This window comes from Eumetopias jubatus, unplaced genomic scaffold, assembly GCF_037043125.1.
Source record: "Eumetopias jubatus isolate StellerSeaLion01/CBP00866 unplaced genomic scaffold, mEumJub1_p1.0 scaffold_1, whole genome shotgun sequence".
Classification (NCBI taxonomy): Eukaryota; Metazoa; Chordata; class Mammalia; order Carnivora; family Otariidae; genus Eumetopias; species Eumetopias jubatus.
In genome coordinates this window covers 149,633,728-149,647,996 of record NW_028274807.1, presented here as the reverse complement: position 1 = coordinate 149,647,996, position 14,269 = coordinate 149,633,728, and the positions used below count along the sequence as shown (strand labels likewise).

The 14,269-nt window shown below is 38.2% G+C and overlaps 1 protein-coding gene across 2 annotated transcripts in view; it reads left to right on the top strand.

The window, feature by feature from the left end:
* DLEC1 (DLEC1 cilia and flagella associated protein) overlaps positions 1 to 14,269 on the top strand; it is a 72,268-nt gene that overhangs the window by 17,895 nt on the left and 40,104 nt on the right. For both annotated transcript variants that reach the window (XM_028107221.2, XM_088026716.1), the window contains exon 6: positions 437 to 515. In XM_028107221.2, coding sequence (XP_027963022.1) covers positions 437 to 515 — 79 coding nt within the window. The remainder of the gene's footprint in view (positions 1 to 436; positions 516 to 14,269) is intronic.

The window sequence follows — 14,269 nt, the reverse complement described above, 5'->3', positions numbered from 1 at the left end:
TTCTTTCAGAGTGCCTTTGGCCTATTTTATTAATTGTTCTTGTGAAGGGAATGAATGGTTTCATGGGTTCATAATTTCAGGGGACTTAAAACGATTAACACTTATTAGTCAAATGATATCTTTTTTATTAAGAAAAAGGACTAATATATGCAAAGAAACACAGCACCTATATTAAAAACCCAGTCAGGATATTGGCGTGGAAGCTTCCAGAGTGGAAGCTCCCTATATGCATATTGAAAATGAACCACACAGCTGCACATATCTTCATGAAGATTCTATCATGCGGTAAAATTATTTTGTTGCCTGCTTTAACAACAGGAACAAAACCCAATAAATGACATATTGTGATTATCTTTGGCAGTTTGGGTGTATTTATTTTGCACAAATCACATGGGTGAGACTAACAGCCTTTCTCCCCTTGTTTGCCCTCTGACAGTTGTGCTGATACTCCAGTGTTTCTAGCTAAACCATCAATCGGATTTTTCACAGATTATGAAATTGGGCCAGTTTATGAGGTAAAAATCTTATTTCTTTCCAGCTCCCCCTTCATCAGCTTCCTTATGTTTTGAAGTCATTCATGGAATTAAAGCCATATACAAAATTAGAGAAAAGACTGTAATAAACCCTTGTGTGCCCATCACCTACCTTCAGTAATTATCTGCTTTCTGCAAATCTGGTTTCATGTATCACTCCCACAACTTCCTTGTGTGTGGGTCTAGGTACACATGCATACACTGGAAGTGTTTTAAGGAAAAGCCTAGACATCGGGTCATTCTTTAGTTAATACTTCAGTATGTATCTCTAACAGGTAAGCACTTTTACAAAATAACCATTATCGGGGCGCCTGGGTGGCTCAGTCAGTTAAGCATCTGCCTTCGGCTCAGGTCATGATCACAGGGTCCTGGGATCCAGTCCCACATTGGGCTCCCTGCTCAGCGGGGAGTCTGCTTCTCCCTCTCCCTCTGCCGGCCGTCTCTCTCTCTCTCTCTGACAAATAAATAAATAAAAACTTAAAAAAAAACTAACCATGATCACACCCAGGAATATTAACATTAATTAATATTAATTAATATTAACTAATATCGATCCATGTCTGATTTTCCTCCATTTGTTAAAAAAAAGTCAGTTTACATTTGGTTTATTTGAATCCGAATTCAAACACTGCATTTGGTTAAAATATCTCTTTTTTTCTCCTTTAGTGGGTAATAACTCCTCTACCCCCTGCTAGTTTTTTCCCCCAAAGTGACTGTTCATGCTGCCGTACGCACTGAGTGAGATTTCTGGTTGTTCCACATCTTCACCAAGACTCAGTCTTTTTCATTTTGACCATTCTGAAAAGTAGCAGAGATCACTCATTGAGCACGTTTTCATGGATCAGTTGCCCATTTGAATATCATCTTTTGTGAACTGTTGGTTAGTACCCATTTTTTCTATTGGGTTATCTCTGTCTTTTCTTTACTGATTGATAGAATTTTTACTCTATAGATTTGAGTTCTTTTTCTTGTTATTTGTATTATAAATATCTACTCCCAGAGTTTGCCTTTTCATGTTTGTCTTTTATGAAGTAGAGTTGACACACACTGTTATGTTAGTTTCAGGTGTACGACATAGTGATTCAACAATTCTGTGCCTTATGCTGTGCTCACCACAAGTGTAGCTCCCATCGGTCACCATACAGCATATTACAGTATATTACAGTGCCATTGATCATGGTCTCTGTGCTGTGCCTTTTGTCTGCCTCACTTATACATTCCATAAGTGGAAGCCCAGTCCACCCCTTCCCCTTCACCCATTTTGCCCCGCCCCATTTCCTCTCCCTGCTGTGAATGAACCATCAGTTCATTCTTGGTATTTATAGGTCTGATTCTGGTTTTTTGTTTGTTTGTTCATTTGTATGTTTGTTTGTTTTAAGATTCCACATTTAAGTGAAGTCATACAATATTTGTCTGACTTATTTCACTTAGTGTAATACCCTCTGGGTCCATCTGTGTTGTCACAAATGGCAAGATTTCATTCTTTTTTTTTTTTATTAACATAGAATATATTATTTATTTCAGGGGCACAGGTCTGTGATTCATCAGTCTTACACAATTCACAGCGCTCACCATAGCACATACCCTCCCCAATGTCAATCACCCAGCCACCCCATCCCTCCCACCCCCCACCACTCCAGCAACCCTCAGTTTGTTTCCTGAGATTAAGAGTCTCTTATGGTTTGTCTCCCTCCCTGCTTTTGTCTTGTTTCATTTTTCCCTCCCTTCCCCTGTGATCCTCTGTCTTGTTTCTCAAATTCCTCATATCAGTGAGATCATATGATACATGTCTTTCTCTGATTGACTTATTTCGCTCAGCATAATACCCTCCAGTTCTATCCACGTCATTGCAAATGACAAAATTTCATTTTTTTGATGGCTGCATAATACTCCATTGTATACATATACCACATCTTCTTTATCCATTCATCTGTCGATGGACATCTAGGCTCTTTCCATAGTTTGGCTATTGTGGACATTGCTGCTATAAACTTTGGGGTGCAGGAGCCCCTTCAGATCACTACATATTTATCTTTGGGGTAAATACCCAGTAGTGCAATTGCTGGGTTGTAGGGTAGCTCTATTTTCAACTTTTTGAGGAACCTCCATACTGTTTTCCAGAGTGGCTGCACCAGCTTGCATTCCCACCAACAGTGTAGATTTCATTCTTTTTTATGGCTCAGTAATATTCCATTGTATATATGTACCATATTTTCTTTATTCATCTACTAGTGGACATTTAGGTTACTTCCATGTCTTGGCTATTGTAAATAATGCTGTAATAAAACTAGGGCTGTATACGTCTTTTCAAATTAGTGTTTTCATTTTCTCTGGGTAAATATCCAGTAGTGGAATTACTGGATCATAGGGTAGTTCTATTTTTAATTTTCTGAGGAACTTCCATTCCAGCTTTCACAGTGGCTGCACCAATTTACATTCCCACCAACCAAAAGTGCATGAGGGTTCGTTCCTTTTTCTCCATATCCTCACCAACACTTGTTGTTTCTTGTGTTGTTAATTTTAGCCATTCTGGTAGGTATGAGGTGATATCTCATTGTGGTTTCGATTTGCGTTTCCTTGATGACAACTGATGCTGAGCATCTTTTCATGTGTCTGTTGGCCATTTGGATGTCTTCTTTGGAAAAATGTCTGTTTAGGTCCTCTGCCCATTTTTTAATTGGATTATTTGGGTTTTTTGTTTATTTTTGCTGTTTACTTGTATAAGTTCTTTATATATTTTGGATACTAACCCCTTATCAGATACATCATTGGCAAATATCTTCTCTTATTCAGTAGGTTGCCTTTTCATTTTGTTGATGGTTTCCTTCACTGTGCAAAAGCTTTTTATTTGGATGCAGTCCCAATCATTTATTTTTGCTTTTGTATCCCTTTTCTGAGGAGACTATCTAGAAAAAAGTTGCTAAGGCTAATGGCAAAGAAATTGCTGCCTATTTTTCTTTAGGAGTTTTATGATTTAACGTCTCACATTTAATCCATTTTGAGTTTAGTTTTGTGTATGGTGTTAGAAAGTGGTCCAGTTTAATCTTTTGCATGTACCTGTCCAGTTTTCCCAGCACCATTTATTGAAGTGACTGTCTTTTCCCCATTGTATATTCTTGCCTCCTTTGTCACAGGTTTATTGACCATAGAGGCGTTTGTGTATTTCTGGGCTCTTTATTCTGTTCTATTGATCTATGTGTCTGTATTTGTGCTAGTACCATACTGTTTTCATTATTATAGCTCTGTAGTATATCTTGAAATCTGGGATTTTAATACCTCCAGCTTTGTTCTTCTTTCACAAGATTGCTCTGGCTATTCAGGGTGTTTTGTGACTCCATACAAATTTTAGGATTATTTGTTCTAGTTATGTGAAAAATGCTGTTGGTGTTTTGATAGGGATTGCATTGGATCTGTAGATTGCTTTGGGTAGGATGGATGTTTTAATATTAATTCTTCTAATCCATGAGCATGGATTATCTTTCCATTTGTTTGTGTCATCTTCAGTTTCTTTCATCAGTGTGTTATAGTTTTAGAGGTCTTTCATCTCTTGGGTTAAGTTTATTCCTAGTTATTTTATTCTTTTTGGTGCAATTGTAAATGAAATTGTTAATTTCTCTTTCTGCAACTTCGTTGTTAATTACAGAAATCCAATATATTTTTGTGTATTACATTTGCATCCTGCAACTTTACAGAATTCTTTTATTCTAATAATTTTTTGGTGGAGTCTTTAGGGTTTTCTATATATAGTATCATGTCATCTGCAAATAGCAACAGTTTTACTACTTCTTTCTTATCAGTTTGGATGCCTTTTATTTTTCATCTGTTGCTGTGTCTAGGACTTCCAGTATAATGTTGAATAAAAGTAGTGGGAGTGGACATCCTTGTCTTGCTTATTTTCTTTATTTCAGTCCTCTCGTTTTTTTTCCTGATGACTCTGGCCAAAGGTTTATCAATTTTGTTTTTTCAAAGAACCAGCTCTTGGTTTCATTGATCTTGTCTATTGTTTTTTAGTCTATTTCATTTATTTCCACTATGATCTTTATTATTTCCTTCCTTCTACTAACTTGGAGCTTTGCTTGTTCTTTTTGTAGTTCATTTAGATCAAGGATAGATTGTTTATTTGCGCTTTTGTGTTTCTTGAGGTAGGCCTGTATTGCTCTATATTTCCTTCTTAGAACTGCTTTCACTGCATCCCAGAGATTTTGGACCATTGTGTTTTCATTTTCATTTGTCTCAGTGTATTTTTTAATTTCCTCTTTGATTTCTTCATTGGCCCATTGATTGTTTAGTAGCATGTTGTTTAGTCTCCATGTGTTTGTGTTTTTTCCAGTTTTTTCTTGTAATTGATTTCTAGTTTCATACTGTTGTGGTTGGAAAAGATGCTTAATATGATTTTAATCTTGGTCAAATTTATTGAGACTTGTTTTGTGGCTCAACATGGGATCTGTCCTGGAAAATGTTCTTTGATGTAGGTGGGGTGTTAAAGTCCCCTACTATTATCATACTACTGTCAATTTCTCCCTTTATATCTGTTAATATTTGCTTTATGTATTTAGGTGCTTCAGTCTTGGGCATATAGATATTTACAATTGTTATATCCTCTTATTATATTGATCTCTTTATCATTATGTAATGCCCTTCTTTTTCTCTTTTATAAGTATTGCTATCCTGACTTCCCCCTGCCCACTTCCATTTGCATGGAATATATTTTTCCATCCCTTAGCTTTCAGTGTGTATGTGTCTTCAGTTCTGAAGTGGGTCTCTTACTGGCAGCATATAGAGGGGTCTTGTTTTTTTACCCATGTGTCACCCTGTGTCTTTTGATTGGAGCATTTGGACCATTTACATTTAAAGTAATTATTGATGTAAGTATGTAAGTAACTATAAACTTATTGCCATTTTGTTGTTTTCTGGTTAGTTCTTGTAGTTCTTCTCTGTTCCTTTCTTCTCTTGCTATCCTTCCTTGTGGTTGATCACTTTCTTTAGTGTTAAGCTGGATTTTCTTTCTCTTCATTTTTTTGTGTATCATAGGTTTTTGGTTTGTGGTTACCATGAGGTTCATATATAACATTCCAAGTATAAGTTGATGGTCACTTAAATTTGAACACATTGTAAAAGAACTTCATTTTTATTCTTCCCTCCACATTTTATGTATATGTTATATTTTACATCTTTTTATTTTTTATTTTTTAAAGGGTTTTTTAAAAGATTTATTTATTTATTTATTTATTTATCACAGAGATAGAGATAGAGAGAGCACAAGCAGAGGGAGCGGCAGACAGAGGGAGAAGCAGGCTTCCCACTGAGCCTGATGCGGGACTCGATCCCAGGACTCTGGGATCATGACCTGAGCCAAAGGCAGTCGCTTAACCGACTGAGCCACCCAGGCGTCCCTATTTTACGTCTTTTTATTTTGTGAGTCCCCTTAGCTAATTTTTAAAATATAATTCATTTGACTTCTTTTGTCTTTTCAACTTCATCCCAGCTTTGTAAGTGATGTCTACACTACCTTTACTGTGTGTTGCCTTTTGCTCATAAAATTTTTTCCTTTCATAATTTCATTTCTAATTATGACTTTTTCTTTTCCACTTAAAGATATCCCTTTAATATTTCTCCTAAGGCCTGTTTGTGGTGGTGAACTCCTTTAACTTTTATTTTTCTGGGAAACCTATCTTTCCTTCAATTCTGAATGATAACCTTGCTGGGTAGGATATTCTTGGTTGTAGGTTTTTAACTTTCAACACTTTGAATATATCATGCCACTCTCTTCTGGCCTGCAAAGTTTCTGCTGAAAATCAGCTGATAAGTTTATGGGGGTTTCCCTTGTAGTAAGAAGTTGCTTTTGTATTGCTGCTTTTAGAATTCTGTTAATCTTTGACATTTTCATCATTACATGTCATGGCGTAGACCTCTTTGGGTTCATCTTCTTTGGAGCTCTCTGTGTGTCCTGAACCTGGATGTCTATTTATTTCCTCAGTTCAGGGATGTTTTCAGCTAGTATATCTTCAAATAAGTTTTCTGCCCCTTTTTCTCTTCTCTTTCTTGTACCCCTATAATGCGAGTATTTGCTCACTAGAAATTATCTGAGAGATCCCTTAATCTGCCTTCTTTTTTTTCTTCTTGTTGTTTAGCTTGATTGTTCTCCATTACCCTGTTTTCCAGATTGCTGATCATTCTGTATCCACTAATCTGTGGTTGATCCCCTGTAGTGTATTTTTCACTTCAGTTACTATATTCTTCAATTCTGATTGATTCTTTTTCATATTTTCTTTCTCTTTGCTGACATTCTCACTGAGCTTCTCCACCCTTCTCTCCAGTCTGGTGAACATCATTATGAACTTTTGAACTCTTTATCAGATACATTGTTTATCTTCATTTCATTTAGTTCTTTTTCTGAGGTTTAGTCTTGTTCTTTCATTGGAACATATTTCTGTCTCCTCATTTTGCTTGACTTTCTATGTTTGTTTCTACAAATTAGGTGGAACAGTTACTTCTAAAATTGAAGGGATGATTTGGTGTGTGGTCATCCCCTGTGTAGACTGTATGTGCCTAGTGACTGTAGAGTGTAGGAATGCTGACAAGACTGTCTTCATCTTTGGCCCTCCATCTTGTTCATGTTCACCAGATGACCTCTCTTGGGGTTATGTGTTCTGAGCCCCTTGGAGATTAATATACACACCTTAGAAATGCCTACCAAGGCTGGGATGGGGGGAGGCTTGCTTTGACCGCCCACGAATCTGATAGAGATAACATAGTCTTTCCCCTTACTGATGCATACATAGGTGGCACCACAAGATCTGATTAAAGGTTAGCTGTCAATCAGGTGCATGCAAACCCTTTGATCTCACTACAGAGCCCTTCTGCACATCCCTTCACTTTATAAAATCTGTGGACTAAGATCCAGACTTTGTGGAAGATAGCCATGCAGCTGCCTGAATTGTTGACCCCCTGTTCCCCCTGTCGGTAAGTTACCCTGAATAAAACTCTGTAAACTGCATGGAGTCACCTGCTTCGTTTTCTAGTCTTGAAGTGCCTTCTCAGTTTGGAAGATATTTTACTATCCCTCCCCCACTTTCTAGTAGACTGGCTGGCTGGACCTCTGGCTGTCATGGGCTGGGGTCCTGGTACACTCCAGGACCTCTGGAACTCTCCTGGTGGGATGGCAAGAGTTGAAGTGGGTACAGGCTGGGGTGGTTCTGGAACACTCTGTACAGAGGGCACCTTGGCAGGATAGCTGAAGGTGAAATGGATATTAGCCAGGGGATCCTGGGGCTCACTGTACAGAGAGTGCCCTGGGAGGACAGCTGAAGCTGAAGTGGGTGCAAGCTGGGGTGTCCCAGGATGCTCTGCTCTGGGAGGGGATGCAACTGGAGCTGAAGTGGGCATGGATCAGGATGTTCTGGATGGTCCATGCAGGGGCACCCTTGTGGGGTGGCTGGAGCCAAGGCATGGCATGGGCTGGAGTGTCCTGGGATACTTTGCACAGGGGTACCCTGGTGAGACAGCTGGCACTGAGGTGGGAAGGGCCAGGGGTTCCCGGGGCACTCTGTGCCAAGGGTGCCCTGGCAAGTCTGGAGCAGAGGTTGGTGCCAGCCTAGAGTGTTCCAGGTTGCTTTGCACTTGTATCACCTTGACAAGGTGGCTGGAGCTGTAGTGAGCACCGACCGGGGGTGTCCCGATGTGCAATGTGTTGGGGTCACCTTGGTGGGATAGCTTGGGCTGGTATGTGCCAGGGGCTCAGGGCTCACTGAGGCTGCAGGCCAGCTACAGTGCCCAGACTCTGCTCTTGTCTGTGCTATTAAGATGGAAAGGGAGTATAAACTGTAGGGCTTGCCAGCTGAGGGGTTTCAGCAGCTCCCACTCTTCGGCAGAGTTCTAGGACTGGATCCTTTATATTCTAGTTGCCCTTTTGAGCTACATCTTTTTTTACTGTGTCTTCAGTACTGTCCCTCCCTGTTGTAGCTTGTAGCATCGGGGTAGCGGTTCCCATTGTGACTCTTTCCCATCTCTCTTGCTTTTCTCTATGTGGTCTCTATCTTTTGTTGTATAGAAGCTGTTCATTTGGCCCTCAGGTGTAGATTTAGAGCATCTGTGGAGGAGGTGAGTTCTTGGTCTTCCTACATTGCCATCTTGGACCAGAAATCCCTGTACCTGCTTTTTAAAAATGCCATTTATTTATTGAAACTGCAGTTTCTGACATCCTGGATTTGGCTAATTGCATTATTGTGGTGACATTAAACATGTTCCTTTTTTCCCATTTTCTATAAACTTACAGTTTAGATGTAAATGTTTGAATAGATTCATGTTCAGTTTTGTTTTTTTTTTTTTGGTGAGAAGAATTCCTTGGTGGTGCTGTGTATTCCTTATTGCATCCCATCAGGAGGAGTGTATCTGCTTTTCCTATTACCAGTGAAGAATGGCTTCAGATGTTGTGAGCCTGATCCATCATTTATAAAGTTTTTATCAACCTTTCCTTTATTGGCTTTCAAAGCCTTAGATGATTGTTACCTAGACCCATTTTTCTTTAAATAAAATTAAGGGTTACAAATTTGTGATTTCTAATTCTGTTATTCCTTCTGCATTTATTAGCTGTGATTTTCTATTTAAAGAGAAACTTCACTTCATATCCCTTTCCCCTCTTCCTTATGCTCTCCTTAACCCTATTGGTAACTATTTTTATTAGTTCTTTTTGGAATCATAAGTAAATACATGGTTATATTTGAGCTCCCACTTCTTCCTACTGTCCTCGGCATCTTGCTTGTTTCACTTAACAGCATATTCAGTGATTCCTCTGGGAGTAGTTATAGAGACTGTCCTGATTCCTTTTTCCCAGTCTCCTTCATTTTCATGCCAGCCTCCAGCATCCTAGGGAATAAGACCAAGACCAAGCTTAGTAGTTGCCAGCTCTGCTCACCAGGTCTAATCATGACAGATCTCATGACAGATCCTTCATATATATGTAAATTGTACCTTACAGTTTATTTAAAAAAATTTTTTTTAAAGATTTTATTTATTTGGGAGACAGACAGAGCACATGACGGGGGGAGGGTCAGAGGGAGAAGCAGACTCCCTGCTGAGCAGGGAGCCTGATGCAGTACTTGATCCTGGGACCCCGGGATCATGACCTGAGCTGAAGGCAGTCGCTTAACCAACTGAGCCACCCAGGCGCCCCTGTACCTTACAGTTTAAAGAGCACTTGCAAATCCACCATTCTTTTCTTTTTTTTTTTTTAAGATTTATTCATTTATTTTAGAGAGCGAGAGAGAGCACATGCAAATGAGGGGAGGGGCAGAGGGAGAAGGAGAGAAATCCTCAAGCAAACTCCCTACAATAGAGAATCCTGGCAGACACCACTTTGACCAAATGATTAAATTTTTTTAAAGATTTTATTTATTTATTTGTCAGAGAGAGAGAGAGAGAGAGAGAGGCAGGCAGAGGAGGAAACAGTCTCACCGCTGAGCAAGGAGCCCAATGCGGGACTCAATCCCAGGACACTGGGACCATGACCTGAGCTGAACGCAGATGCTTAACCAACTAGCCACCCAGGCATCCCTAAGTGATTAATTTTAACATCACCACTAATAAGACACTTTGATATCATATGCCCCCAATATGAGGTACTGAGAAGGGCACATCACTTATGTAGTATTCTTGCAAATAATGCATAACCTCAATCTAATCATGAATAAACATTAGACAAATCCAACTGAAGGCCATTCTACAAAGACATTGCACAAAATAACGGACCAGTGCTCTTTAAAAGGCTCAAGATCAGGGTGCTTGGGTGGCTCAGTCAGTTAAGCATCCGACTCTTGGTTTCGGCTCAGGTCTTGATCTCATGTTGTGGGATCAAGGCCCGTGTGGGCCTCCATGCACAGCACGGAGTCTGCTTCAGATTCTCTCTCCCTCTCCTGCTGCCCCCTAACCCTCGCGCAAATAAAGAAATAAAATCTTTAAAAAAAAGTGAAAGCCTTAAGGTCATGGGCAACAAAGAAAGACTTAGGAACTGTCACAGATCAGAGGAGACTAGAAAGACATGGGAACCTAATGCAATTTCAGATTTTGGGTTGGATCCAGCAATGGAAAAAGGAAGTTAGTGGACAAATTGGAAAAGTTTACATAGATGCTGTGGTTTAGTTAATATATTGTAGCAAGCTTAATTTCTTAGGTTGGATCATAGTTCTCTTGTTATGAAGATGTTAATGTAAGGGGAAGCTGAGTGAAGAGCATATGGGAACTCTCTGGATTATTTTTGTAACTCTTGTAAATCTAATAGCAAAATCAAACATTAAAAATATACATGTATTAGGGGATCTCCAGTTATGGCAATATTATAACTAGATAACCTAAAAAATAAGAATCTACAAAAAATGAAAATTCTAGAACTGACGTTACTCAATAGGGCTTACCAGCAAATTAGACACAGATGAAGAGAAGACTTGCAGAGAGGTCAGTAGAAATGATCCAGACTAAAGCACAAAGAGAAAATAGAAGGAAAAATACAGAAAGTAGCATTTTAAAATATGGGACCTAGTAAACAGGTCTGTTGTATAACTGAAGTCCCAGAAAAGAGATCAGAGAGAGAATGGGGCAGCAGCAGGGTTGGAAGATGTAGTGGATGACAGTGATCTAAAAGTAACAAAGACGTCAAGCCATAGAGTAAAGCACTAACACCTAAGCAGAATAAAAAAAAAAAAAAAAAAAAAAAAACATACCCAGGAATATTTAGTAAAATTCTGTTCTAAGCCAGAGGAAGGAGGGGGGACCCTAACTTAAACCATTGAGAGAAAAAAGACCCACCACCTTCTAATGGAAATGATTGAAGCTAGAAAATACTTGGAATGGAAGCTTCAAAGTGATGATAGAAAGTAACTTTCAATCTAGAATTCTAAACCTAGTGAAAATATTCTTCAAAAATGAAGATAAAAGGAAGACATTCTCAAACAAAAACTAATAATCCACAACCAGATAATAATAATTTGTCACCAGGAGATTTGCACCAAAGGAATTTTCAGTCAGAAGAAAATGATACCCATATGGAAGCAGAGAAATGCAAGAAAGAATGAAAAGCAACAACAATTACATGACATGTAAATGGACCAGGTACTGCAATTAAAAGAGAAGGATCGGGTGCCTGGGTGGCTCAGTCAGTTAAGCGTCTGCCTTCAGCTCATGTCATGATCCCAGGGTCCTGGGATCGAGTTCTGCATCGGGCTCCCTGCACAGCAGGGAGTCTGTGTCTCCCCTCTCCCTCTGCTCTCTCTCTCTGTCAAATAAATAAAATCTTAAAAAAAGAGAGAGAGAAGGATCATCAGACTGGGTAGAGAAACAGAAACCAACTAAACACTGCTTGTATGACATAACCTTAAAAGTAAGGATAAAGGATGGAAAAAGATACATTAAACCTTAAGCACAAGAAAGCTGGTGCAGCTGTGTACTAGTATCAGGGAAAGTACACTTTAAGGCAAGAAGCATTAATACAAAGAAAGAAGAAGAACATTTCATAGTGATCAAAGGTTGAAAAAGTCCATCCAAAAGATACTGTTTAAAATCTATACACATGGGACACCTGGGTGGCCCAGTCGGTTAAACGTCTGCCTTCAGCTCAGGTCATGATCCCGAGGTCCTGGGATTGAGTCCCACATCGGGCTCCCTGCTCCGCGGGAAGCCTGCTTCTCCTTCTTCCGCTCCCCCTGCTTGTGCTCGCTCGCTCTCTCTCTGACAAATAAATAAACAAAATCTTTAAAATCTATACACACTAATGATTTAGCTTCAAAATATGCAAGTACAATTTTACAAGACTGGAAGAAAAACAGATACAATAACAAACATGTAGGAGATTTTAACATTTTTTTTCTCTCAAAAACTTAAAACCTAGGTAGACAAAAAAATCAGTAACCATATAGAAGAATCGGGCAGTTAACAAACTGTATGTAATTGACTTGTATATAACACTACAGCCAGTGATTGCAATATGCATTTTCTTTTAAAAGTGCATATGAAACACCAGAATTGTCTATGTGCTGGATCATAAAGCAATTATGAAAAAATTCAAAGGACTAAAACATATATAGAGTTAATATAGAAATGAATAACAAAAATATAACTAGCAACTACCCAAATACCTAGAAATTAAGCGATTCATTACTAAATTCATGAATCAAAGAAGTCATAATGGAAATCAGAAAATAGAAAATAATCATTTTTAAGAGTTATTGAGGTATAATTGACATACAGGATTATATTTGTTTCAGGTGTACAACATAGTGATTCAGCAATTTTATACATTACTCAGTGCTCACCATGATAAGTCACCACCATCTGTCACCATACAATGTTATCACAGTATTATTGACTATATTCCCTATGCTGTACTTTTCATCTCTGTGACTTATTTATATGAATGATCATTTTTAAATGGTACATCAAAGCTTGTAGGATGCAGCTAAAGCCAAGCTTAAAAGAATATGTGTAGACTTATATTTACATGTTAGAATAGTCTAAAAATCCATTATCTAGGTATATCTGAAAAATCAGAAAAGAATAGCAAGTTAAACCCAAAGAAATGGTAAGGAAATCACAAAAACAAGAAGAAATTTAAATGAAATAGAAAACCAATATGCAGTAGGATCAGCAAAGCTAAAATTAGTTCTTTGGAGAGATTAATAAAATTAATTAATCCCTAGCAAAACCGAACAAAAAGAAAAAGTACAAATTCACCAAGATCAAGGAAGAAGAGGACATCGTTATAGATCCTATAGACATTAGAAAAATAAGGTTTATGAACAATGTTATATCTAGAAATTTGAAAATGTAGATGAAATAGAGAAATTTTCAGGAAAATACAATTTACAAAACAGATACAAGAAGAACTAAAACATCTGAACAATGTTAAAACACTGAATCTGTAGTTTAATACCTCACAGTGTTCTAAAATTGGGATGATCGCACAACTCTATGAATATACTAAACACCATTGTATTATACACTTTAAGTTGTGTATAAGTTGGTGAGTTGTGGCATGTGAATTATATCTCAATAAAGCTGTTTAAAACAACAGGGGAGCCTGGGTGGCTCAGCTGGTTAAGCATCTGACTCTTGATTTCAGCTCAGGTGTTGATCTCAGGGTCATGAGTTTAAGCCCTGCTTTGGGCTCCACACTAGGTATGGAGCCTACACAACAACGCTTCCTACCAATAAAATTTCGGCCCTGATGACTTCACCAGTGAATTCTTTCTAACCTACGAGGAAGAAATGCAATGATCTTTTATAAGGCCTTACAGAGAATAGAAAAAAAGGAAACACAACCCAACTTGTGTTGAGACAAACATAATCTTGATACCAAAGCCTGAAAAGAATTATTATGAGAAAGGCTAAACTTTGTCATGAACAGAACTACAGAGTTTCCTAGCAAAACATTAGCAACCTGAATTCAGCTTTATATAAAAAATGATCAATATTACAACCAAGTTGGTTTGATCCAGCAGTGCCAAGTTCGTTTAACATTTGAAAAGCAACAAGTAGAATTCCCTACTCTAACACAATAAGGGAGAGAACTCATAAAGTTATCTTTCACTAGATGCAGACAAAATTTAATATCTAGTCATAATTTTAAAAACTCTTCACAAACTAGGAATAGGATAAAAGTTGCATACTTTGACAAAAGGTATTTACAAAAATAAAACTGCTATTATTCACAGATGACATGATTGTGTACCTAGAAAATCCAAATAAGT